This window comes from Hyperoodon ampullatus (assembly GCF_949752795.1).
Source record: "Hyperoodon ampullatus genome assembly, chromosome: 11".
Lineage (NCBI taxonomy): Eukaryota > Metazoa > Chordata > Mammalia > Artiodactyla > Ziphiidae > Hyperoodon > Hyperoodon ampullatus.
The window spans coordinates 10,856,613-10,880,949 of NC_136924.1; the positions used below are offsets into that span (position 1 = coordinate 10,856,613).

The following is a 24,337-nucleotide window of genomic DNA, read 5'->3' on the forward strand; positions in this document are numbered from 1 at the left end:
TTTTGAAAAACCAAATTAATAAAAATTTCATGGACTGATTTATTAAAATATCCAATAAGTCTGTGTTACATATAATCAATGACTTGAATAAATCTTAAACTTAATGAATATAATTCAAAATTTTTTAATTTTTTAGACTAGAAGAATACAACGTGATTATTTTGAGAATTAACTGGTTTTTTCTGGACAAATTAAAATCTAAAGATCATTTTTCTGCATATATTCTATTCTTGATGTGTCTGAAGTAGGAAACGGTTAATGAGAATTGCAAAACCTGGAAAAAAAGGAAACAATAAGAGATCAAAATGTAATCAATAAGAATAATTTGTAAAGCTAATACTATATAATCACCAAAATGTATTCTGTAAATGGAAAAGGGATCAAGGAGAATAAGAAAATTTCAGAGTAATGTACATATGGTTGTGAATAAGAAGTCTGCAGAATGAGTCTTGTAGGGTAACCCAGCTGTCACCAAGTTCATTTATAGAGGGGGCTAAAGAATAGACTGCTCAGTTTTAATTACATGGGCTATCATTGGGCTAGACGCCTTGATGAACTGCTGATGTTTTGTGTTCATCATATTTCTAACTTTGTCAGCACTCCTACAAAACTCCCTCTTTTTGTTACAGGATCATGAAAGGTGGTCTGCAAAGGGTAGATGATAAAATGGAGTACAGATAATATCCTCCATTCAGTCTTGCCTTAAATACCTCAGCATGAATAGAGAATAAACATTTAAAAAGAATGATATCAGTGCTTATAAAAATGTCTTGTTTACCACTATCCTGAGACTAACACTGTTACCAGCTGAAAAGAATTTATGGAACTTTAGGTCAGTACCTTTGTGGATCAATATAAAATTAAATTTGGTATCCTATTTTGGCCAAACCATGCGTTACATATTTATTCCAACATTTTAGTCTGCACAGTAATAATCTATCCACTCTCACAGTTTCTTTGAATCCATAGCCTTCACTAGCTTTCATCAGTCTTCACTGAAACTGGAGAATGAAATGCTATTTCTGAACCTTGATTCTGCAGTTGGCACCCTGGAGGTCAAGGAATATGTAGATTTTGCTTCCCATTGTATCTCTAACATCTAGTACAGTACCTGACACACAGTAGGTGTTCTCCCCCCCTCCAAATTTATTGAATGAATGAATGAGCAATGAACAAATGAGTATTTGAATGAATAGATTTACTAATGTCAAACATCAGCCTAGATTTAAGAAATTTGCCAGCTTGCAGACTGCCAAACATGGTCCTCTCACTGCCGAGATATGAAGTATTGATATTTCTAAAAAAAATCACAAAGCAATGAAATTGCCACCTCCCAGGATGATAACTTATTAACAAGCTCCACCCAGGCTGACTTAGGGATATCACCTCCAGTTGGGACCTATTCCTCTCCTGGGTGTGAACAGTCTCAGTGTCCTGGCTCCTATTGGATTAATTTGTCTGATTAGGTCTCCATCTGGTTGTTCTACAGTTTATCCTATATAGTTTATACTTAAACTTTTTTTCTTTAAACATATAAACAAAAGCTTACCTCTGAAGCCAAAAGTCCAAAGTTAATTCCAATTAATGTTAAAGCATTAGTATGATACCATGTGTTGATTTTATTTTCACAACCCTAAGGAAAAGAACTTACTTAGGCTGACTGGGAGATGGAAATGTTTTTATACATAATTCCATTACAAAGAAGAAGAGACATAGAGATTAGTTATTTACCAAAGTCTAAAAAGCAAGTCAATGTCTAATTGGAGACTGGACTTACTAGCCCAGAAATCTTCATATAATTGCAGGACACCTCGGTTGCTACTTATAAAGTTGCTAAGATGTTGTCATGTAGTTGAAATCAGAAATTTAGTTTTGAGAGGGATTTGATTTTCTACACGCTACTGTAATTCAGCATACTACTGCCTAAAGTGATACTTCCCAAATAGGAGAATCTTTTAAGAAACATAATGCTCCATTTATCTATGAATGAATTATGTATTGAAAGATACATCTTAAAGATAGAATAACATCAGTATATAAACTACAAAAGTTTAAGAAGTTCTTGGGATGGAAATCCCTAGTTTATCAATATTCTGTATCTGTAAATAGCAGTTGCTACAGATGAACCTCTACTCTTGCTTCTGCCGCCTTTACCTAAACACCATTTTTATCACTGCTGGGGTTTTCTCCCTCAGTTTTTGCCAAACCTCATGCCTCTTTACTTCTGCTATTGCAGCTCCTTTACCACTCTTACACAACAGAGATTTATCAAAAGTGCCTCTTTCATCAAAGCATGGTTGAGGAGAAAGTTGATGGTATCCCAAGTTCTAGGAGAACTTATATCACATACTCCAGCAAGTTTAATTAATTTGTTATATAACAAATAATACAATTCACCTCGCTGTGGTTTCATTTTAGTTAAGTTGCTTAAGAACCTAATAACCATGAATGACGTTGTTTTTAATATAAAAAATTGCTCAGAATTCTAAAATGACTTGCAAAAAAAAAGGTACCGTAAACAATTGGAGAAGCCTTAACTTACATTTACCTCTAGGTAAGTTGCATTCAGTGGCTCATCACAAAACCACTTTCTTAATGTAGAATTTGTGCAGGAACATGGCACCTGTTCTGAATTTTCTTTATTCTTATTCTTCATCCAATCTGTGTAATTTTTTTGGCCACAACACTGTAACTAGAAAAAAGATTCTATAAATTTTACTATAAAATATTGAAAATGCAGTTAATTATATGACTCCTATGCATATTAAAGTAGTTTTGTGATAAATTTATTAATTTATTCTCCATTCAAATGTAGTGAATTAAAACAATAAGTATATTTTTGTTTGTTTAATCCATTACCTTGTTGCTGCTATGGTTGATGTTAACCAGAGCTAAAGATCTCTACTCATATAAGTGGGCTATGTATGAATGAAATTGTTATACCTGAATTTACCTTATAGAAGCTCAGGATGAAAGATATACTTGATTTACTAAACCATGTTTAGATCCAGAACAGAAGAGAGAATCACCTTAGCCACACCTTCTCTTAACTATAACAGTTTTCTTTATAATTTATCCAACATGTGCTGCCATAGGTGTTTAACATACATAAAGACTCAAGGTTATTACTACTTTCTTAGGGTATCAAACCTTCCTAAGGTTTGATACCCTGCTATCAGTCATAATGCAATCTGAAAATTCAATACATGTTCAGATCACATACATCAGTGAAAAAAATAAGATGAATAAAATCATTTATAATACACTTAAATTCTCCTAAAAAGCATTTCTGTTATTAAATATACTAAAAATAATAACTATGCTTATGTGAGGCTCTGGTGTAGTAGCTGAGTACAAAATCTAGTGGTAGATTGTCTGGGATTGCCACTTATTAGCCAAGTGACACTGGCTAAGTTACTGAATTTCTCTGACCTTCATCTATAAAACGAAGATAACAGTTCTTAACTCATTGGGTTGGGAGGACTAAATGAGTTAATATATGAAAAGCACCTGTAAAAGGGCCTGGTGCTATTAAATGTTTGCTTTTTTTTTGGTATAAAGCACTTACTGTGTCCCCATGCTGATCTACTCTTGTAAACAATTTGCAATTTGGCTGACTACACACACTCCCTTACCTTGCCGAGAAAAATGTGAACTGTGAAAATAATAATGCTAACAACATTAGCTAACAAGTATTAGTTGCTTACTATGTCCCAGATCCAAGCATTTCTCTATATTCCCTACATTAATTCCTTTATTCTTAACAACCAGAGGTAGGGGTCATTCTGCCTATCTATTTTGTTAATATGGTATGTGAAGTTAAGGCTTCTTATCCAGTATCACAAAGTTACTGCATGGCAAACCTGATGTTCAGGCTCAAATGGTAACCACCAGGATACAATGCTGCCAGCAGGGGCTGTGGTTAGACCCTATCTCCCCATGGGGGCGACAGGGTAGATTATTCCACCTGGCAGTAGACTCCCAACACTTTTACACGTGAATTCAGGTTAAAATGCACGTCAATTAACCCAGAAAAGGAGATACACATTACGAAAGAAAGATAAAACTCAAGATCTGTAAGTTGTGACAATCCTATCCCACCCTGTTGCTTTAGATGAAATACAAGATCCTCTAATTCCTGTGCCCCATCCCCTGTCCTTCCTTCTCTCCCCATTTCTCAGCAGCGGTCACCTTTGGCGTCTAATTTTTAGTTTTACGCTAATTTTGTCTTACTGTTTTCTGCAAGGCATTTAGAATTGTCCACTTGGGTATGTCTTCAGGCAAGTCCTTAGATCCATACTCAGAAATGACTGAATCAATTTTATCATGCCATATTTGGTGAACCTGTTGAAAATTTTATTAAAAGTGAAAATTTGATAGAAACTTTCCTTATGGTTCCTCATAAAAAGTATTCAAAGTCAGTTTGTTGTTTTCTAATTATTTCTAGGTGTTTTTTTCTTCCTTATAACTATTTTTAGCAATCAGTGAGTATGGAGGCCTTTGGCCTTTCACACTGTGATCTATAGGAAGACTACATTAGACTTATTTTCTGATTAGGGAGAAAGTTATGTGCTGTTCTCCTGAATGTCGAAGGATTCTACATTTCTTTTTACACCCTCAGGAAAAATTGTGAAAGGCTTTTAAATGGGCCAAAAAAAAATGACTGAGGATCTTTTCAATGAAAACTAGGCTTTCTCTAGTATACCTTCAGGGTCCTCTGATTCTACGAGTCTGTACGTTTCCTAGTTTTTAATTTATCTTACAACTTTGTAAGTTGTAGAAAACTGTAGTTAGGCGAATGATTCTTTGTCAGAGAAATGCAGATGAATTTTTCCTGGTGGGGATGGAATTGATCTGTCCCCTTTCCAAGCCTGTTTTGTTTCGGTTTTGTAGTGTCTTCTCTTTGGACTCTCCTTTGAATTGGTTTTTATATCTTAACTGGTTCCTGCATTAAACAAGATGTTAAATAAAATTATTGACCTGTGTCTATTGTATATTTTTACAAGAATTATGATTTTTATTAAAAAAATTATCTTTTCACAATGCTAAAACCAAAACAATCATGTGAAAGTTTGGGGGAAAACTGCTATTTTGAAATCTAGATTTTGCAGAGGTAGTTTTTAGTAGGAACTTTCTTAAGCATTTAGAAGTTTATATGACTTTAATAACTAATTCCTAACTTGGTCCTGTAAAATAACAAAAGGTAGAAAGGCCAGGGACTTCCCTGGAGGTCTAGTGGTTAGGACTCTGCACTTCCACTGCAGGGGCAAGGGTTTGATCCCTGGTCAGGGAACTAGGATCCCGCATGCTGCGTGGTGCGGCCCCCCCCAAAAAAATGTAGAAAGGCCGGATATTATTTGTATCTTATGAACAAGGATATAGATACTCAGAGAATATGATTATTTGCTTCGTTTACATGAATAAAGAAGAGGAGCTGAGACTTTAAATATAATTCATTTGAATTCTAGTCTAATAATTTCTCATTGTAATATGCTGTTCTTTAATAATGAAAACTAAATAACTGGTGGGAATACTACAATATTTAAGACATCTGTACAAGTTAAACTTTTACCCACTTACATATCTATGCTTTAATACATTTAAGAAGATTGGAATAAAATAACATGTTATTTAGATCTATAAGTGATCAATTTAACATATTCCCTAGGTTAATTTTTATTTACATTAGAAAATGATGTTTTTCCATTTTATATTGTTGTGGAGAGGGAGCAGACTTATGTCCTTACTTACCTTCTAAAGCATTACTTGGGAGATTCAGAGTGCATATGAATCACACCTTAGCACATAAGAGTAAAAATGATTTTCATTTATAATCTAGGTGACTACTATATAAATAAAATTCCCTCACACATATTCAATTTGACAAACAACCCATGAAGACCTAGTGCATCTCCAACACTGAGTTAGGCACTGTAAATGACATAAACTATTTAGAGGCTTATGAGAGCTCAGTCCAGTTTGAATGTAGAAAGCAAGTGAGGTAAACAAAGCTGTCATTTCTGGGATCAGTTAATAAGTGTTAGAGTACAGACTCCTTCACTTGGCTATGATATATTTTAGCATGTATTTTCTCCTTTCAAAGCCTCAGTTTCCTGTCCTAGAAAGAAGGATTTACAATGCATCTCTAGGAGTTGTGTGAGGATCAATAATATAGTGCTAATAAAGTGCTTATCACAGTCTCTGGCACATGGTAGTTATTATTAAATGATAGTTCTTATTATTCTTAAAATAGGTAGAGAGGAGTATGTGAATAATAAATAAATATGGGTGACACTGATTAACTATATTCATGTGTTAAGGGTCCTTAAGTGTGATATTCAGGTTCCATCACCAGGTCCAAAAGTTAGAGGCTGATGGGTTGGGATCTGGTGCTTTGCCATCAAAACAGCTTTATAGGACTCACTTGAGTGTGTGCATACACACACACACACACACACACACACACACACATTTTGGATATGGAAAGAAGAAATTTTAGCTCCAAATGCCAAACCATTAACAACAGGCCCTAGATAATTAGATATCCAGGATAGATGCCAAGCACAAGAGAACAAATGAAGTTGGAGGGCAATGGTGTTGTACAGGAAAGATTTTGTCGAGGTTTGGCTATTAATTAGGAGTTGATATATAGAAAGAATCTGAAGGCTAGGAAGCCTAGAAATTAATCAGGTTCTCCTTCAAAATCAATTAAGGGAAGGCAGAGAGCTCTCAAATAGCTACTCTATAACAGGAACTTTATAATTGTCAGTTAATGATAACTCTATAAGGTAGGTAGATGAAGACCTAGGTTCAGGGATGTTAAATGGCTTGCTGTTATCTAGTCACGTGCCGATCTGTATGACTTCAAGTCTATGCTGTTATTGCTACAGGAGAGTCTCCCATGAGACAAAGTCAGACCTTGACTGCACTGAAACACTGAAATTTCTTAAAGAATTGAAAGTCTGTAGGCTGTAATAGGTAAGTTTTGCTACCAAAAAGTTTTTTCAGGTAATTTATTATGTGCTTTTTTGAACTTGACTTGAAAAATATACATCTTGTTCTAGTTAACTTAATTGTATCACTCATGACCATACCTGTACAAAATATATGAATTATTCAATAATCTTATTTAAATGAAATTGCTAAATTTGAAATTAGTACAAATCTAAAGGTATTTCTTTACAAAAATAGAATATAGTACAGTGATGGAGTCAGTAGTGGCAGCCAGGGTTGGCTGGGGGGCCAATTTTGGATATCCCACAATAAGCATCATCTCCTCTTCCCCTACATTCTTTGTTATTTACAACATTCTCAATCTTCTGCAGACAGAGTTAAAGACAAGTTCTCCTAGCCCAACATTCCAATCTGACCCCTGTCCCCTTCCTATATGGAATTCTAGTACTTCCATTGAATACTTTTTTTCCCCCAAAGACATTTACCTTTAGCTTTTAATATAGGTTTAGGTCTCAATAATCTAAAGTATCTACTTTTCTTTATTTTTCAAATAAAAGGATGATGTTTCCATACCTCCTCTTTCTTTGTGAAGATGAGTGCTGAAAGTACAACTTGAACACCAAAGACCCACATTAACAGTGCTGCATACTAAAACAAAAGAAACATAGAAATGAGAACTATGCTCCTAATATATTTTTAGATGCTACAAGGATGGGGAAATGCACATCACATGAAATGTACAGTCTTAAAATACATAGGTATTGCTGAAGTTTCCTGTTCTCATACACGAGTGAAATTATTGAAACAAAAGGCAAAGAAAAAAAATCAGTGAACATTTGTATAAGAGTAAGATAGAAAGAAGTGATAGTGCTTCATGAGAACCCTAACAGACTACTTGGTCTAATGGAGTTGATGATGATACCTTCTTCATTCAGATCTAAAACTGTCATAGAGGGGAACTTAAATATCTAGACCTCCACTTACACCATTCTGCTACCAGTGGAGAACTCACTAAATTGTGACCTACCATGTAAACTATTCCATCATGCACAAAGTAACAACAGCAACAACAATAAAAATAATGAGAAAGTAACAAAAGCAACAGCAATAGTAAAGTTAATCTGTATGCACATTTGGACTATTTCTTTGAAAACTGAAAATACTTCTATCCAAAGCCAAACAAAATGATTTTCACATTATTAGACTATTTTCTTTTCTTTAAACTTATGGCCACTGCAATCTTCTTCATCATAGCAATGAGTAGTGATACATATTATCTAGAATTCAAAATAATTTTAAAAGTTAGCAGTCTGAATATTTTACTAACTAAAATATCAATATAAGTAAGGATGATTTACTGTTAGTATTCTTAGTTTCACCTATTTTAAACATTTAATACTTTAAAATAGTCCATTAAAATTGCTTACTTGACAAATATATTTCTTATTTTCAGAGACAAAAATATGGTCTTTAGATCCCTTTAGAAATTTAGATTTTTAATACTTCTACACACAACACCTTACTTAATCTTCATTGACAATGGATAGTAGTGAAGACAGGTAGAGAAAGGGAAAACTGCGCAAAACAATTGTTTTAAAAAGTCACTGGGTTTCTTTTCAATGGCACGCTGGTTATTGTCTGTGGACCTTCCCAGGTTTCTGATTCAATGGGAGTATGAAATATTACCTTTGACTAAACTATTATTCAACTCTGTAAAGAGTTAACTTATACAACTCTGATAGTAATACAAAAGTTTCCATAGCAATGCAAATGATTACTATTCATGAAAATGCAAATTAATAGTCTATAGAGAATATAAATCTCCACAAGCTTAATTCTTATTTAGACTGGTTGTTACTTCTTACTGGTCCTCTATTAACTAATTATATAAATAAAGTCTCTGATACATGCTCATTTTCATATAGGTGATTCATGATTTTACCTTTGAAAATTACTTTTTAACAGCAGTTAGATATCTACAGAAGAAATATTCAGTGTATTTGTATGTTATTAGCACTTAGAGAGCACAGTGAGAGACTGCTGGAGAACTTTTAACAGGAAAGTGAAATTGTCCCAAGGAGTTAAAATGCAAAAGTAATATCTATTTGATTAGAGTAGGAGCATGCAAAATCACCTTTAAGCCAGAGAATAGTGTTTAGGCCTATATAAGATTTGCCCATAGCTTGACTATGTGAATTAACATGGTTAAAGAAAAAGTGTGTCCATCAAAAAAGTATTGCTAAATTCAGAGGAGAATAGCAAAAGTGTCGTGATTACAAAATGTTGCAATACTCTTCCATGGACCGTCTGGAAGAGAATGGTATCTTGGCTTCAGGATCTAAGCTATCAGGTCCTGGTAGCATGTATATTCCTTATGATGGGGTCTGTCAGGCTTTCTTAGTCACAGTCCATTAATACTTGAATTACATGAGGCAGAAACTTATAAGATGTTTACGTTTTTCTCCCTCTAGTTGCCCCCTTCCTTTCCCATCCTCAAATCACAACATTATATTAATAGCAGGCTCTCTGTCTCCTTTACCTAAATGGGAATTTGTGGCAAGGAGAAAATTAAAATTTTCCTGCAAATCATTTCTATCCTGGTTTCCATATCCAAAATCAGAAGCCCCCATGAGAAAATTATGTTATAGGCCCTGGGAGAAGAGAAAGATAAAATTTGAGAATAGAGGGTGTGCCTTTGAGGAGAGTAAGAAGAGAGAGTGAGGTCTTTTTTAGACTAAAAAGATTGTGAGACTGATCCTAGAGTCTGCAGATTCTCAAAGCAATGGAGGCTAGCACTTGGCTTCCTGGAATTGCCGTGGTAAGGAGGCAAGACCCAGAGGGAAATGAAGGTGTGGTTTCCAGTGTTGCCTAAAATGCCTCTACCATGGGTAATATTCAGATAATAATAGGCAGCAATTATTAACAATAGGCAGTAACTAATTCCTCTGTCAGGCATGACTCCTTTAATTGTTGTGTCCTTGGCAGGGTTGAATGTCTCAGGTCTCAGGGAAGGGGAACTGCAGGAAAGGAACTGAGGTAATGGTTACTTACCAATCCTTCACAAAAGAATTTCACTGATATGCCTGTACTGGTATATACTGGATGAAGAACAGCGCTGCCTTTGCTGTCCTAGGCCATTCAAACAGCAGAATATGTAGTCCTGAAGGGACCACATCAGCTGGGAAAGTGAGTTCTTTCATGGTAACTGGTGTAGACTGATAAACGGAATCCAAAGTGACCACCCAGACTTTCAGCACTACATAAAAGCTAAGTATGTCTGCATTCTTCCTGACAAGAGTGGCACAGTTGGATACATTTGAATTTCCTATCTGCTTCACAGGAAAGTGCCTGTGAATTAAAACTCATCTGATTTAAAGAAAAGCTTAAAAGCTATATTTTACCTGAATCCACTGATTGTGATCCATACCTATTCCACGTATGGTAAATGGCTCATGTTCATTATAATTTACCTTTTCATGTTATATGCCTGTGGAGAGATAGTGTGTTAGCCAGATGCCAGAGTCTGGCCCTCTCAGCAGTTGTATTTCTTTTTGTTAAATTATAAATTGTGATCTCAGTTACAGGTTAGCTTCCCACATGGCACACCCACAGGGAGAAAATGTGCCGACTACAGGCCATGTTTCCTTTTCCCTGCTAAACTTCATTGTTTGTTGCCTTTAACATACTGTATTCTGATTTTAGTCTTCAGATTTAAGTTTGGTTAATTGTAGTTCAGCCTAGGAGATGGATTCCTATTGACTCTGTGTTCAAAATTAATATCTAAGTGTGTAAGTGTTGAGGTCCAGATTTAGTCCATGGGAAACGCACGAAGAAAATTCTACCTAGAAAAGATTCTTGGGAGGGGGCACTTCATGGCCTTACTCCCAAGAGCACATTGTACTGCAGTGTTACAGTGACGTAAATCATTCTTGCTCACGTGTGTGACTCAAACACTGAAAATCAAAGATACAGATTCAGGCTATTGAAATGAAATACGTACCAGAATTAGAAGCCATCTGATTTCATTGTGAATTCCCAAATAACCGAAGAGACCAAGAAGAACAGTAGCAGAACCAGTTCCAATCAAAATATATACTATCAAGTGATTATTTTCATCTGTGGAATCCACAAAACAGCTATTATTAAGTGATATTTGTTTGCTATTTAATAATAAATGCAGCAACCCAAGGTTTCCTAGGCAGCTGTTAACAAACCACTAGGATTCTCTTTCTCTCTTTTTTAACCTCATTCTAGCACCTCTTACTTGCTCTTAACTTTTCTTCCTTTAATGACATGATAGAGAATTTCTTCAATCTCAGAAGATCCCTTTAACTTTACCTTATCTTTATTGTCTTCTATGAAAGAATATGACTTTTTCTAGGGTGAATTCTTCTATGTCTAATGTACCTGTAAACATTTTTATATTCATTCATTCATTCATCAAAAATATTCTGAGTACTTAACACATGTGGGTTAAGTTTCCCATGTATGAAACCCTGAGTTTATTGCTAATTTGGCCCCGTTAAAACTGTATTTTATTCTCTCCCCATCTAGACTGAGCTGTCTGTGCTAGAGACTATATATATTTATATAGTCAACAGGCTAACTGTTAAATGCTTAGTGCTATGGCACAGATGTAGTGCTTAACAATTTGTTTTTAAAGGGAGATAAATAAATTAAATATGCCCTAGGCTTTATGGGAGAAGAGCAGTGGCAATGGGCAGTGGTGTGCTGGAACCAGATCATTCTGGCACATAAAAGCCAACTGTTAAATATTCACAAAATCTGTAAACCAACTCAGTCCACACTGGCACCTTGAAATTGGCCATCAAGGGATTATTTAAACCACAGAAATCAGCAAATACCATAAACTGAGACTCCATCCCTGGACATTTACCAGCACACCACTGGGTATAAGAACATCTAATCTAGTAGGGGGAGAAGGTGAAGATATGCAAGATTACTGGAGAAGGTAACACCTGGGTTTAGGCTTTAAATTATAATTGGAAGTCTCTAGGTTGGAATGGTGGAAGCATTCTAAGACACAGAATGGTGCAGTATGTGTAGGAAACTCAGCCTTGCTGGCATTTACAGTTTCAGGCAGGTGAGACTGGGAAGGTTTGCAGGGGTCAAATTATGAACATTCTATGTGCTGTTTTCTAGTCTCCCTCACTGGAATTACGCTCCATGAGGACAGGCCCTTTATCTTTCTTGTACACTTCTGTATCCTCAGCTCATGGGATAGTGCCTAACGATATGATATCTATATATAGATAGATATATTTATATGTCTATATCTATATCTATATCTATATATATAAAATCTCTTTATCCATTCATCCACTGATGTACATTTAAGTTGTTTCCATAGGGAATATTTTATTTTATTTCTAAACATGTGATGGTGACAGGATATAGTGACTGAGTTTTAAGAGATAATTTAACTTGGGCAGTGAAGCTATTTTGATCTCCATTATCCTTTCAAGTCTATAGATCTGTAAAAGCCCAGAGTCAGCAGAATAACCACAATCTTCCATTTCTCTCATCTCTCTTGCCCAAAGTTCCTAGATCTCTCTCTCAAAATTCCCTCTCCTTTATGGTCTTGGATTTAAGTCTTATTATTTAAAAAGGTGCTTTTAGAACAATTGGCAAAGACTTCCTGAGGAAAAATTGGACAGTACTTAATGAATTTTAGAGAAATACTGCCACCTGCTGAATAAATCATGTATGAAATTGTTTAACACTGAATTCTTTGTTTGATTTAGAAAAAGGAAAATAGATACATACCCAAAGCTGTGAAAAAATTATTTCTATCTAATAAAAGCCATGCACCAAATCCCATGAGTAAAAGTCCAAGAACCTACAAAAAAGATAGCCAATACTTATTTTTGAACTAATTGCCAATATAAATGCACATTTTCTTTACTAAATAATTATGAAGATACTTACCAAGAAAGCTCCATTAATGAGGTTAAGAAAGTATTTGAAAATTAATGTTTTGTTTTTCCTTAACATTCTTTTTCTCCCTATATACTGATGATTCTGAAAAGATAAACACAACTTTTACAATAAACACTCACCACAGTAATAACTTTAAATAATTCTGCCTACTTATGTCCTTTATTTGCATATTTTTGTTCTCATACCAGCGGTCAGTATAACATTCCCCTTTGCTCTCCTGAATATAAGGAAATACTGAAGATGTCTTGAAACGGTACCTGTCTTTCTTTATCTGCATTTTTTGGCCAGGCAGTCGAGACCAAGAGGGCATTTGTAGAACATGTCAATAGCTGCCTTACTGAACTCCTTGCAGTTTTCAGAAAATGAAATATTTTGTTTCTAGTCATAACACACCTTGTTCTCCTTGCTAGAAACCTTTCCTTTACATCTGACTGTCCTCCTCTTTCCCAGAACAATGTTAACTCTTCACTGAGGTCTAGCCTTGGAAGCCTTTCCCTAATCTCTATTTGTTGCCTATTTTCATCTTTACTTGTCTTCCTTCCCATGTAGACTCTGAGGTCTTTAAGTGGAGAGAGTAGATCTTGTATACCATTACAACCCCGAGTCTAGCACATGGTGGGTACAATAGCAATAGATATTTATTGAATGAATGAATCAATGAATAGGTGAATTAAATTATTCAATGAGCTTACAATTTACTTTGGTATACAGTGTAAGGAAGGGAACTAATTTAAGGTGGTTTTAAATAAAAATTATTTTCCAGATAGCCAATTTTCCTAAAACATTTATGTAAAAATCAATACTTATCGGTTTTGGTGCTTGGTCTATTAGATATGGAGGTTTTACATTTTCTTGGGTATGTTTCTGGGTTTTCTTTTTTCCTTGGTTGTTTCAATTCTAACTGGCTCAGTATTTTTAAAAGTATCATAGTTTACAATGTTTCAATACATGCAGTACATAATTGACCTGGTGAAAGTGACAGTATACAAGCCCCGATGTCCCTGTCCTTTGAAGTAAAAGGCTTTTGCTTTAGCCTCCCAGGCCTCCCTTGAGTCTCAAAAGGCTGACTCAAGAGTTAGTGATTGGGAAATGTGAAGATGTAGAAACAAAGAAGAGCTGTTGGGCTGGGGAACTGGTAACAATTTAGACTATAAATCTGCTACATAGCAGAATCACCCAACTCCCAGTTCCCTGAAAGACACTGATAAAGGCCTGACACACATTCATAAGTTGTTCTTATAGGAAGCAGACCCCCACCAGATGAAAACTGCTGATGTAAGAACATAGACCCTAGACTGGTTGAAACCAGAAGGTTGATGATGCTTGAAACTTCACCTTGATGCCAACCGAGCAGAGAACTGTGCACGAGCTGATTACGCACCCTGCAACCATCTTCCTCATACTGCCTTTAAAATCCCTTCCCTGAAAGACATGGGGGACTTTGGGTCTTTTGAGCAGGAGCTGCCTGTTCTTCTTGCTTGGCACCTTGCAGTAAATGCCCTACTTTCCTTCAGCACAACCTGGTGTCAGTAGATTGGCTTTACTGCGTGTGGGTGAGCAGACCCAAGTTTGGTTCGGTAACAAAAGCAGAGTTAGTAAGACTAACTTGAAGCTGTTTGCCCCTAGTTAGGAAGAAACCAATCCATTTGTTGAACTGAAAGATGCCTTAGAAAGTGGATAAGTAAGAGATGTCTAGGTTAGCATCCATGCACTTCCCTCCCTACTTCAATCCAAGGCCATATTCCTCCTAAAAATTTCCAAGGTACTTCTTCCCAGCTTCAGGAGTCTCTCCAGGCTTTATCTTCCACCCTCTGCCTCAAACTCTCCCGCTATCATTTGGTTTCTTCAGTTTCTGTCCTCTAGTCTTATTCCTGGATTCCTCCATTTCCTGGATTATTTGGATGGGACACTCAGTTGGAAAGACTGCTTGATTTTTGTTTCAGTTTCTTTCCAAGATGTTGTAGATCTACATTTTGGCTTCAATTCTATTTACTGCAGCATATGAGAAAGCTGTGATCCTCTCCTACAGTCTAAATGAGAAGTTAAGCCCAAAGACCTAGCCTCTGTTTCTCTATAAATGAGAAAGAGAAAGAGAAAGAAGACTAATGAATGAGATTTCTGCAGTGATTCTGGTGTGAAATGTTGAAGGCAGAGGCTTGACTGTTGATTTGATAACAATTAGCAGGGTTGAGTCAAGGCTAAAATGTTTTATCAAAGGACCCAAATACGAAACTAAACTGAAGTTTATTCTCTCTCAGTCCAAGATGGATAATGGGTTCTCTACTGGGAAATCATCTTAGGAACATGGGACTTGCTCCAGCCTGTTCAATATACGGCTCCCAAATTTGCTCAAGGTGTAATCCTTTACAGTCAGCAGAAAGGAAGAGGATGAGTAAACTCAGGTGAGCATCTTTTAAGCAAGTGAGGTGGAAGTTGCATACTTCTCTTCTGCTCATATTCCATTGGCACATAGTGATTAATCACATGGCAATTCTCAGTTGGAGGCAGAGGTAACTATGTGCCCAAGATGAAGGAAAGAAATGATTTAGGGTGGGAAAAGCCAGACAAAATGACCGATAGATAGGAAAGGGCAGTAAAAAGATAATTAGAGGGAGAAAAAGAGGGTTTTGATACATTTCAATATGCTTTACTACAAGCAAGCAAGAATCAAAGATGATCAGAAAGATTTTTTTACGATGGGAAAATAAGAGAATAATGAGAATCACTAGAATTGTTTGAAAAAATTTCATAAATTCCATAAATTTAATATTTAATAATTGGGTTTCAATTGGTAAAATATACCCTTGTGGTTAAGCACTGGAAATGGATTTCAGGTAAGTGGAGAGCATAAGCTATGCAGAACTGGGAGTCATCCATAGAGAGCTGATATCTTGGGAATAAATGAAAGAGATGAGGGATTAACTATAGATAAAAATGAGCAGAGGTTTGATTGTAGAGAATGATATAATTAGGAATTTGGATTTTTTTTAAAAGCAGACTTTAAGAAACGAGAAAATAAGCAAAGTATGATCTCACAGAAACCAATCGAGGAAGAAATTTCTAAAATAATGTTACATGAGAAAGATGTCAAAAAGGGAGAGAATTCTATACTCTCAAAGTCAGCTGACTTGGTTAAGGAGGATGTTCATGGTAACTTCAGAACAGTAGGGTTTTAGTCCATTTGGGCTGCTATAACAAAATACCACAGATTAGGTAGTCTATAAACAACATAAATTTATTTCTCACAGTTCTGGAAGCTGGAAGTTTGAGATAAAGATGCAAAGTTTCAGACTTCTTTTATCCTCACATGGCAAAAGGGAGCTCTGTGGGATCTCTTCCTAAGAGCACTAATCCCATTCATGAGGGATACACCCTCATAAACTAATCACCTCTTTTTAAAGGTACCATCTTCTAACACCATCATATTGGGTGTAAGGACTTCAACATGTGAATTTTGAGGGGATACAAACATTCAGACCATAGCAAGCAGTTCAAGTTAAAGAGTTAGAACACAACAAACAAGGTGTCTTAGCAACTAGCCAAGGAAGCCCAGAGCCACGTTTGCATAGAATGGTGAGAGATGATCACGTGTGATCTTTTCAGCCACAAGCCCCACATACTAAAAACAACATCGATGAAAATGAAGATTTGCTTACACAAAGATATGCAAGTTCGTGCAGTTCCTAAGTAAATATTTGTGGTGTGGTAGACTTGTATTTTATTTTGCTATAGACAAAGAATTTTTTTAACTAACTCAAATAAGGTCCTGGTATGGTATTTCTTTGGTTCATTTCCTGATTAGTTAATAAATGGTCCAACAGCAGAGATATTTTTAATAGTATAAACGCTATAGGGAAGGACAATTTACAATAATTCACCTATTAATAGGTGTCATTTTTCACTAGTTAAATAATACTCTAATTACTGTTCTTAAGTTCCTTCTCAGTGCCAGGAGATGGGAACAAAAAAATGAATAAATAAGACAAACTATTAGGGAATCAAGTGTTAAAGCCTGTGGCCAACTCTGAACTGTGTTGGGCCTGTAGGGACTGGGAATAACGGAGCTGGGAAGTTTCAGAAAGGCAATGAATTTGAGATAATCCTTGAAGGATGATTAAGAGGGTCCCAGTCAGGCAAACACAGGGTAGAGGCAGGAATTTTCAAGACAGATGGAACACTGTGTTCACAGGCTTTAGAGTGAAGTGCACAAGGGCGTGGGTAGAGTGGCAGGAGATGAAAGATAAGGCTGGAGAAGTAGACTCAGTAAAGATTGTGAGGGATCATGTGTGCTTTGCCAAGAATTTGCAAATAGTCATAGATTGTAAATCAGTTCAACTTGAAACTATTGTTTAACTAGGCAGCGTTTAGCAAAAATCTCTTTAATTGCACTCCTCATAGAAATTATAGCCGAAAGTGGATTATGTTACTTTGTCCATAATCCTTTAACCTGAGTAGGTTTTTTTTCTTTTTAATAAGTAACTTGAAAGTATGAGTTGTAGAGACATGCACCATGGATTAATTTATCTTCAGAAGAACTTCCATTGTTTTTCTTTTTTGCTATCAATTTGTTTGACAAAGGTAAGCATTAAGAAGGAAAGCAATTCAGACAATATCTTCAAATTAGTTGTTTAAAATTAGTTTTAGAAATTAATTTATTACAAATGGACTTGATATTCTTTGGGAAAAGTATGAATAATTTCATAATTGCAAACAAAATTTTAAGATTTTTTTAATGTGAATTTCAACATAATGTTAGTCTGAGCATTTTAAATGAAGAGTTTGATAGTTTATAAATCAGCAACAAAACTAAACTAAAAAAAGAAAAAATGTTACTTGAGCATGGACTTTAATAATGAAAATACCCAAAATTTAATTCTGAAACCAGAAGTAGTTTATTTTTGAAAATCATTATCTTTCTTGAACGAGGAACTAATGTGTTTTTTTAATATCAAAAGTCTACTGGTTTCTCACTCTATATTATTAATTCTTAAGTTGACACAATACATTTTATTATTCAGTTGTTACCAGGGAAATACAGTCTATTTTCTTTCAAAGGCTCAATGAAATTGTTTGCTTTTAGCTTATTGTATATCAGATATCTTTTACAATTATGCTTAACTACTCCCCCTTGGAATTTAATGCTTCATTTGCAAACTTCAAAAAAATTAAAATCAGGGATATCTGTTATTAATTAAAATGAAATTTTACATTTTGTACACTATACACCAAGAAAAGAAACTTTGATGAATTTTTAAGTTAACATTAAATATTATGATTATACTTAAACGTCAAGTTTAATATTAAAACAGTGTGTGTCACCGTCAATATTTTACAGTAAAACATATTACAGAAAATAATTTTTTAAATTTCTCACCCCACACATCCATTCACTTAGAAGTTTTTCATAACTGATTTTGATAATTGCGTGATAATTGATTGATTTTTTTCTTTTTTAAAAGAAACTGTTGTCACGGAAGGCAAACAATTTATTGACATTTTTTTCATACTTCCAGTCCCCACAAATCACTATTCAGGGTTAAGGTTTTGTGGAATGTACAGTTTACACATGGGCAACTCAACCTTTACTAGATGCACATAATAAATATAGATAGGTCAGAAACAATTTAAAGGTCAGGCTACCTCTACTTGGGTAATTGTAACAAAGTGTCCTTTTTTACTAAATACTTTCCAAAATTATTTAAATATTAAAACGTACCTGAAAGAAATTTTAAATTCCTTATCCAGCTCCTGAGATAAAGCGTTCGTTCTCGTTTCGAGTAGAGATAGTTTGTCCTACTGGGGCACCGGTAAGGTCCATCTTCCTTGGGATTGGCAGTTGCCGTGGTTACTCTTTGTTTGGAGGCTCCGGGCGCTGTTTTCCAACAAAGCCGAAGGTTTAGCTGCGGCTGGGTGAGCCGAGACCCCTCTAGGCCGGGGTTGGTGTAGCGGGAAGCGAGGCAGAGAGGTGCGGGAGCGCAGGCGGAGCCGGGCTCCTCTCCGCGGCGGCCAGGCTTTAGGGCGTAGGGTGGACCGCGCGCCCAGGGGATGGATGAGCGAGTCTGTGGAGCGAGAGGCTCCTTTCAGTTTTGAAGATTTTTGGTAGTTCATTCAGAACTTGAAGAACTACAGTTGAAGGGTGGAGTTCCTTAAAATTTCCCATTTTTGGCAGCTTTAGCCAGCTCCAAGTGATGTATCGTCAGCTTGAAGTAGTTTACTGTAGCCTGTTTGCAATGGGATCCATCTCGGGCTGCCCTGTCCTATCCTGTAACCACCGGCTACAGGTGGCTATTGAGGGCTTAAATGCAGCGAGTGCGAAATGAAATGTGCTGTAGGTGTAAAATACACATCGGATTTTGAAGAATTATTTTACAAAACAAAAGTGTAAACTTTGTAATTACATTGGCCTTATAATTAATAATTTTCTATTGATTTATGTTGAAATAATATTTTGGATATATTGGATTGAATTAAATATATTATTAAAATTTCACCTGTTTCTCTTTACATTTTAAAAATTTGCTACTACAAAATTTAAAATCAAATATGTTGCTCAAATATGTAATTGGGCAGGGCTGATCTAAAGAGCCAGTAGATGAGCAGAGAGGGACATATAATGAAAATGTCTCTTTCCTTTACCCTATTCTCCTGCCTTTCTTTCTATAGAAAGTTTTGTGAACCTGTGCATTCTGCTTTATAGCCATGTTTTTAAAAAAATCTAATTTTCCACCTAGCAAAGCTTTTGAATCACATTTTAATTGTTTGATTACGGGTAGCATTTTGCACTGGTTCTGGTTTTGTTTTGTTTTCTTTTGGAAGAGGGAGGTTATGAGTAAAATTGAATATCTTAAAATTAGCTTTTAAAGTTATAAAAGTAATACATATTCATGATAAAAATAAATCACTCAACATAAAGGTATGAAATGAAAATTAAAAGTTCCCCAATTTCTTCCAGAAAGTTTCTGTCTAAAAAAAAGTGTGTGTACGTGCATGTAGTTATGCAAAAGAGATGTTATTCTCTGTAGTTTTCAGCCACTTGCCTGTGTTCAATTATTTCTTCTTGGCTACCTTTCCACAGGAGTACAGTAAATGTACCCATTTTTTAAAGGACTTGTATAGTATTCCATTCTATGGATTTATCATAATTTATTTAACTGTCCTCTTAGTACTTAGGATATTTTAAAATAAATTTTTATTGAGGTAATTATAGATTCACATCCAGCTTAAAGAAATAATGCAGAAATACCTCTTATGCACTCCGTCCAGTGTCTCCCTATGGTAATGTTTTGTTAACTCTAGTATAATATCACGACCAGGATATTGATATTGGTATGATCCGCTAATCTTTTTTGGATTGCCTCAATTTTATTTGTATTCATTTGTGTGTGTGTTATGTAACACACTATTTATCATCTGAATATGCTCACTAATTAACCACAGTCAAGATACTGAACAGTTCCAACACTACAAGGATCTCTCATGTTGCCCTTTTATCACCATAACCACCTTCCTCCAATCCCATCCACTCCATTAGTGGCAATCACTAATATGTCCTCATTTTTATAAAATTTTAGTATTTCAGAAGTGTTATGTAAATGGAATCATATAGTCTATTACCTTTTGCTGTGGGCTTTGTACTAAGCATAGTTCCCTGGAGATTCATGGAGATTCATTGGTATTGTGGCATATATCAATGGTTCGTGCCTCTTATTGCTGATGGTATGGAGGTACTAGAGTCCGTTTAACTATCCACCTATTGAGGGACATTTTCGTTGTTTCCAGTTTGGGACTATTATGAATAAAACCGTTGTGAACATTTGTTTTGGTGTGAGCATAAATTTTCATTTATTAATGAAATTTTCATAAATTTTCATTTCTCTGGGATAAATGCCTAAGAGTGTATGCAATACATGGAGATCAGTCAAGTTAAATCATTTACACGTGAAAGAAAGATATGTGATATCTATAGCTAGAGGAAGGACAGGCACAGGTATTGTGTGGGGTTTTTTTTTTTGATAGGAATGAACTAATTTTGTTTATGGAGGGGGTGGCAGTGGAACACAAATGTATGGCAAAGTAGTAAACAGAAGGAATAGTGGATGGAGCAGACAGTTCAGTAGGTGAGAAGTTGTCAGATTCAGGGCATAAGTACAGGATTACACTTTATTAGGAAGAGGGTCTCCTAATAAGATTAGAGTAAGAAGAGACTTCAGGAAAAGAAATAGGAGAATGAGGATGTTTCATTTTCTCTGTTAACTAGACTGTAAACTCTATGAAAACAGGTTACTTATTTAATCAGTGTATTTGTAGCACCTAGCACTGTTGTGGATGCATCTTGTAGGCTCCCAAAAAGTTGATTTTGAGATGAATGAGTAAAAGATGGAAAATAAAGAGGAAGGGAGTGGAAGGAGGGATGGAAGAACAGAGAGCATGGACGAGGGAAGGAAGGAGTAAGGAAGGAAAGAAAAGAAGGAAGGGTCGGGAAGAAGACAGCAGTGGAAAGGCCAGGGACTGGAGGAAAGAATGAAAGTTTGGAATAGTCTGGAAAATAAAATAAAAGCTGACTAGTACAGTGTTTTTCAACCTTTTTTTATACCAAGACCCACAGTAAAATAAACAAACAAAAATTTTCATTGCAGATCATGCACACATGCATACATATACATGTACTTATAATTGAAACAAGTTTTTTAAAACAACTTTTACCTGTAGTATATGTAATGCACTTACAGTTTCTTTTTTGGCCTATCCTAACTTTTCCTATCCTATCCTATCATTTAAACTAGATGATCAAGAGCTACTAAATTAATTTATTGATCCACGAATGGGTTACCATCTGCAGTTTGAAGACTGTTGGACTAGAAGTTGTTCAAGGGATTGATGGGCAGATAATGAGCTTGACTGAGTTTGGATACCATTTGATAGTGGGAAAAGCACTGGCTTTGGATTCAGGATCTCTGAATTAGGATCCTGCTTCCATTACTTACTAGCATCATACTATGGCAGTTAAGTAACCTCTTCCAACCTTGGTTTTCTCATCTATACAATGACTATAATGACCTTTAACCCATTAAGTTATCAATCACTCAAGTGTCTTCTAGTGCCTGGTTTGTCACAGGTACTTAATACATGGAAGCTAATGATGGTAGTTAACGATGATGATGTGAAGACCTACTACAATGTACTGCTTGACCCATATCCATTACAAGCATTAGGGATTTAAATGAAATAAATATTGAACTTATAAGCCATGTATTAGCCATTATTGCAACATGTTATTGTTGGTAAAAACATGTAGCTATCTGGTGGAATTAACAACTCTGATTTAATGAGTAGAAACTAACCACATGTTTCCCCATATATAGACATAGGTTGTTCTCATATAAGTATTTTAACCTCTGAATACTCAATCTGTTCAGAGGTATTTTGCCATTAATTATTACCATGAAAATGAATTTTAGTATGAAGTTTCTTGGTTCAGAAAGGTAAGCCAGTTCATTCCATGTAACTTTTCCTTTAGAGAATTTAAAGAGTACTATTAGAGTTGATCATTTTGTAGTCAAAACATTAAAGATATAATGAATGAATATAGGGAGAAAACATTTTCTTTAATATATAGTACAGCCATGATAAGGTGTGACAAAAGTTTGTTAAACTAAAACTATGTTAAACTAAATTTTTACCTAGAGCATGTTGGATTGGTATGGCACATTAAAGAACCTATAATTTTTACAGGCATTTAGGCTCTTCAATTTTCTTTAAATGGTTTCATGTTTTATTATGAAGGATGATGGAAGACAATGATGATGATGATATAAAGCTCAAAGAAGAAATAGAAGCTGAATTGGATAAAATCAGCATTTCTTCCTTGGAAAAAGATGATTTTGATAGTGATTCAAAATCAGAAACCCAGAGTGATAATAGTGATACAGTAAGTGTTATGTTGTATTTTTGAACCTTTTAACGGGATAAGCCTTTTCGGAGAAATATTATTTTTCTCAGTGTGTTTTGTATACTTATCTCCTTTTTTCCTTAGGGTCACCTTTAAGCAATATATATTAATAGATATTTAAATATAAAAGGTATATTGAAGGTAGAAATTACCTATAATTTCACATGTATATGTGTGCATTTTTCACAAAATTGGGATTGTACTGTACGTATAATTATGTGTATGTACATATACATGTATATACACATACGTATATATTTGTATCCTGCTTTTTTTACTTAATCATGAGCATTCTAATGTGATTAGATATGCATAAAAAGCAAAATGTATATGAAATCTTTAGACCAAAGAATAGTTACTTTTTTGGAAATCAAACATTTATTTTCTTTTCATTTGTTTATTTTCTCCAATGTTTATATGCCTAGAAAAGTTATTCATGGATTCATTCTTTTATATAAAAATCCTTAATCCAATGGAAACTTATTTTCAGCTATGTTATAAAAAAGTAGATCTAATTAAAAATTTCCTGCATATATTTAACAAATATTCCCAGGGTCACTTATGGAATAATCCACCTCTTCTCAATTGATTTGTCATATCTGTTGTATATATTTAGTTGTTATACATATGATCTATCCAAGGCTATTTATTCTTTTCCATTACTGTGTTAATTTTTGCCCTATAGTGGTTTTATATTTTTAAATATAAAATGGGTCAAATTCCTTTAGTAGTTTTGCTATTTCAAAATCTTTTCAACTAAGCTTTTTCCAAAAAACTCATTTGTCAAGTTTCAAAAAATAATTACACTTTGATTTTTAATTAGGATTGCAATAACCTACATAATACTTTTGGAGAAAATAATATTTTTATATTATTGTATCTTTTTATTCACAGCTAATTTAAGTGTGACAAAATTTCTGAAATTATTCATTTGAATATGAGATCCAACAGAATCATGGATGCAATTTATAACCACCTGAAAATTAAAAGCAAATTTTAACCAAATATATTTGTTTGGATTATGCTCTTTATATGGAGCCCTTTTACCTCATTTATACATTTTACTCAAATTTTTGACATATTAAAACAGATTTTGATACATAGTTTTAGTAAAGAATTTTACAGTCTCTTTCATTATTTACATTTTTAGGATTTAGATGAATTACCTGACTCAGTTCTTCACTGTATTAACATCATAAAGAATAAGAGTAAAACTGTTGAAGAGGGCTTCCCTGGTGGCGCAGTGGTTGGGAGTCCGCCTGCCGATGCAGGGGACACGGGTTCGTGCCCCGGTCTGGGAAGATCCCACATGCCGCGGAGCGGCTGGGCCCGTGAGCCATGGCCACTGAGCCTGTGCTCCGGAGCCTGTGCTCTGCAAGGGGAGAGGCCACAACAGTGAGAGGCCCGCCTACCGCAAAAAAAAAAAAAAAAAAAAAAAAAAAAAAAAAAAAAAAAAAAAAAAAAAAAAAAAAA

At 35.0% G+C, this 24,337-nt stretch overlaps 2 protein-coding genes across 2 annotated transcripts in view; one reads left to right on the top strand and one right to left on the bottom strand.

Annotated features, from left to right (window-relative positions):
- Positions 1-24,337, top strand: part of LRRIQ1 (leucine rich repeats and IQ motif containing 1) — a gene marked incomplete at its 3' end in the record, with an annotated part of 287,926 nt that overhangs the window by 84,793 nt on the left and 178,796 nt on the right. Inside the window, exons 4-6 of the mRNA XM_079714084.1 lie at positions 6,891-6,978; positions 22,699-22,843; positions 24,015-24,089. Coding sequence (XP_079570210.1) covers positions 22,700-22,843; positions 24,015-24,089 — 219 coding nt within the window. The 5' untranslated portion in view covers positions 6,891-6,978; position 22,699. The remainder of the gene's footprint in view (positions 1-6,890; positions 6,979-22,698; positions 22,844-24,014; positions 24,090-24,337) is intronic.
- Positions 206-12,969, bottom strand: TSPAN19 (tetraspanin 19; the record flags this gene model as incomplete). The annotated part of the gene is made up of 8 exons (XM_079714085.1): positions 206-274; positions 1,550-1,633; positions 2,549-2,692; positions 4,234-4,344; positions 7,528-7,602; positions 10,955-11,070; positions 12,742-12,814; positions 12,904-12,969. The coding sequence occupies 8 exons, from the start codon at positions 12,967-12,969 to the stop codon at positions 206-208; spliced, it is 738 nt and encodes a 245-aa protein (XP_079570211.1).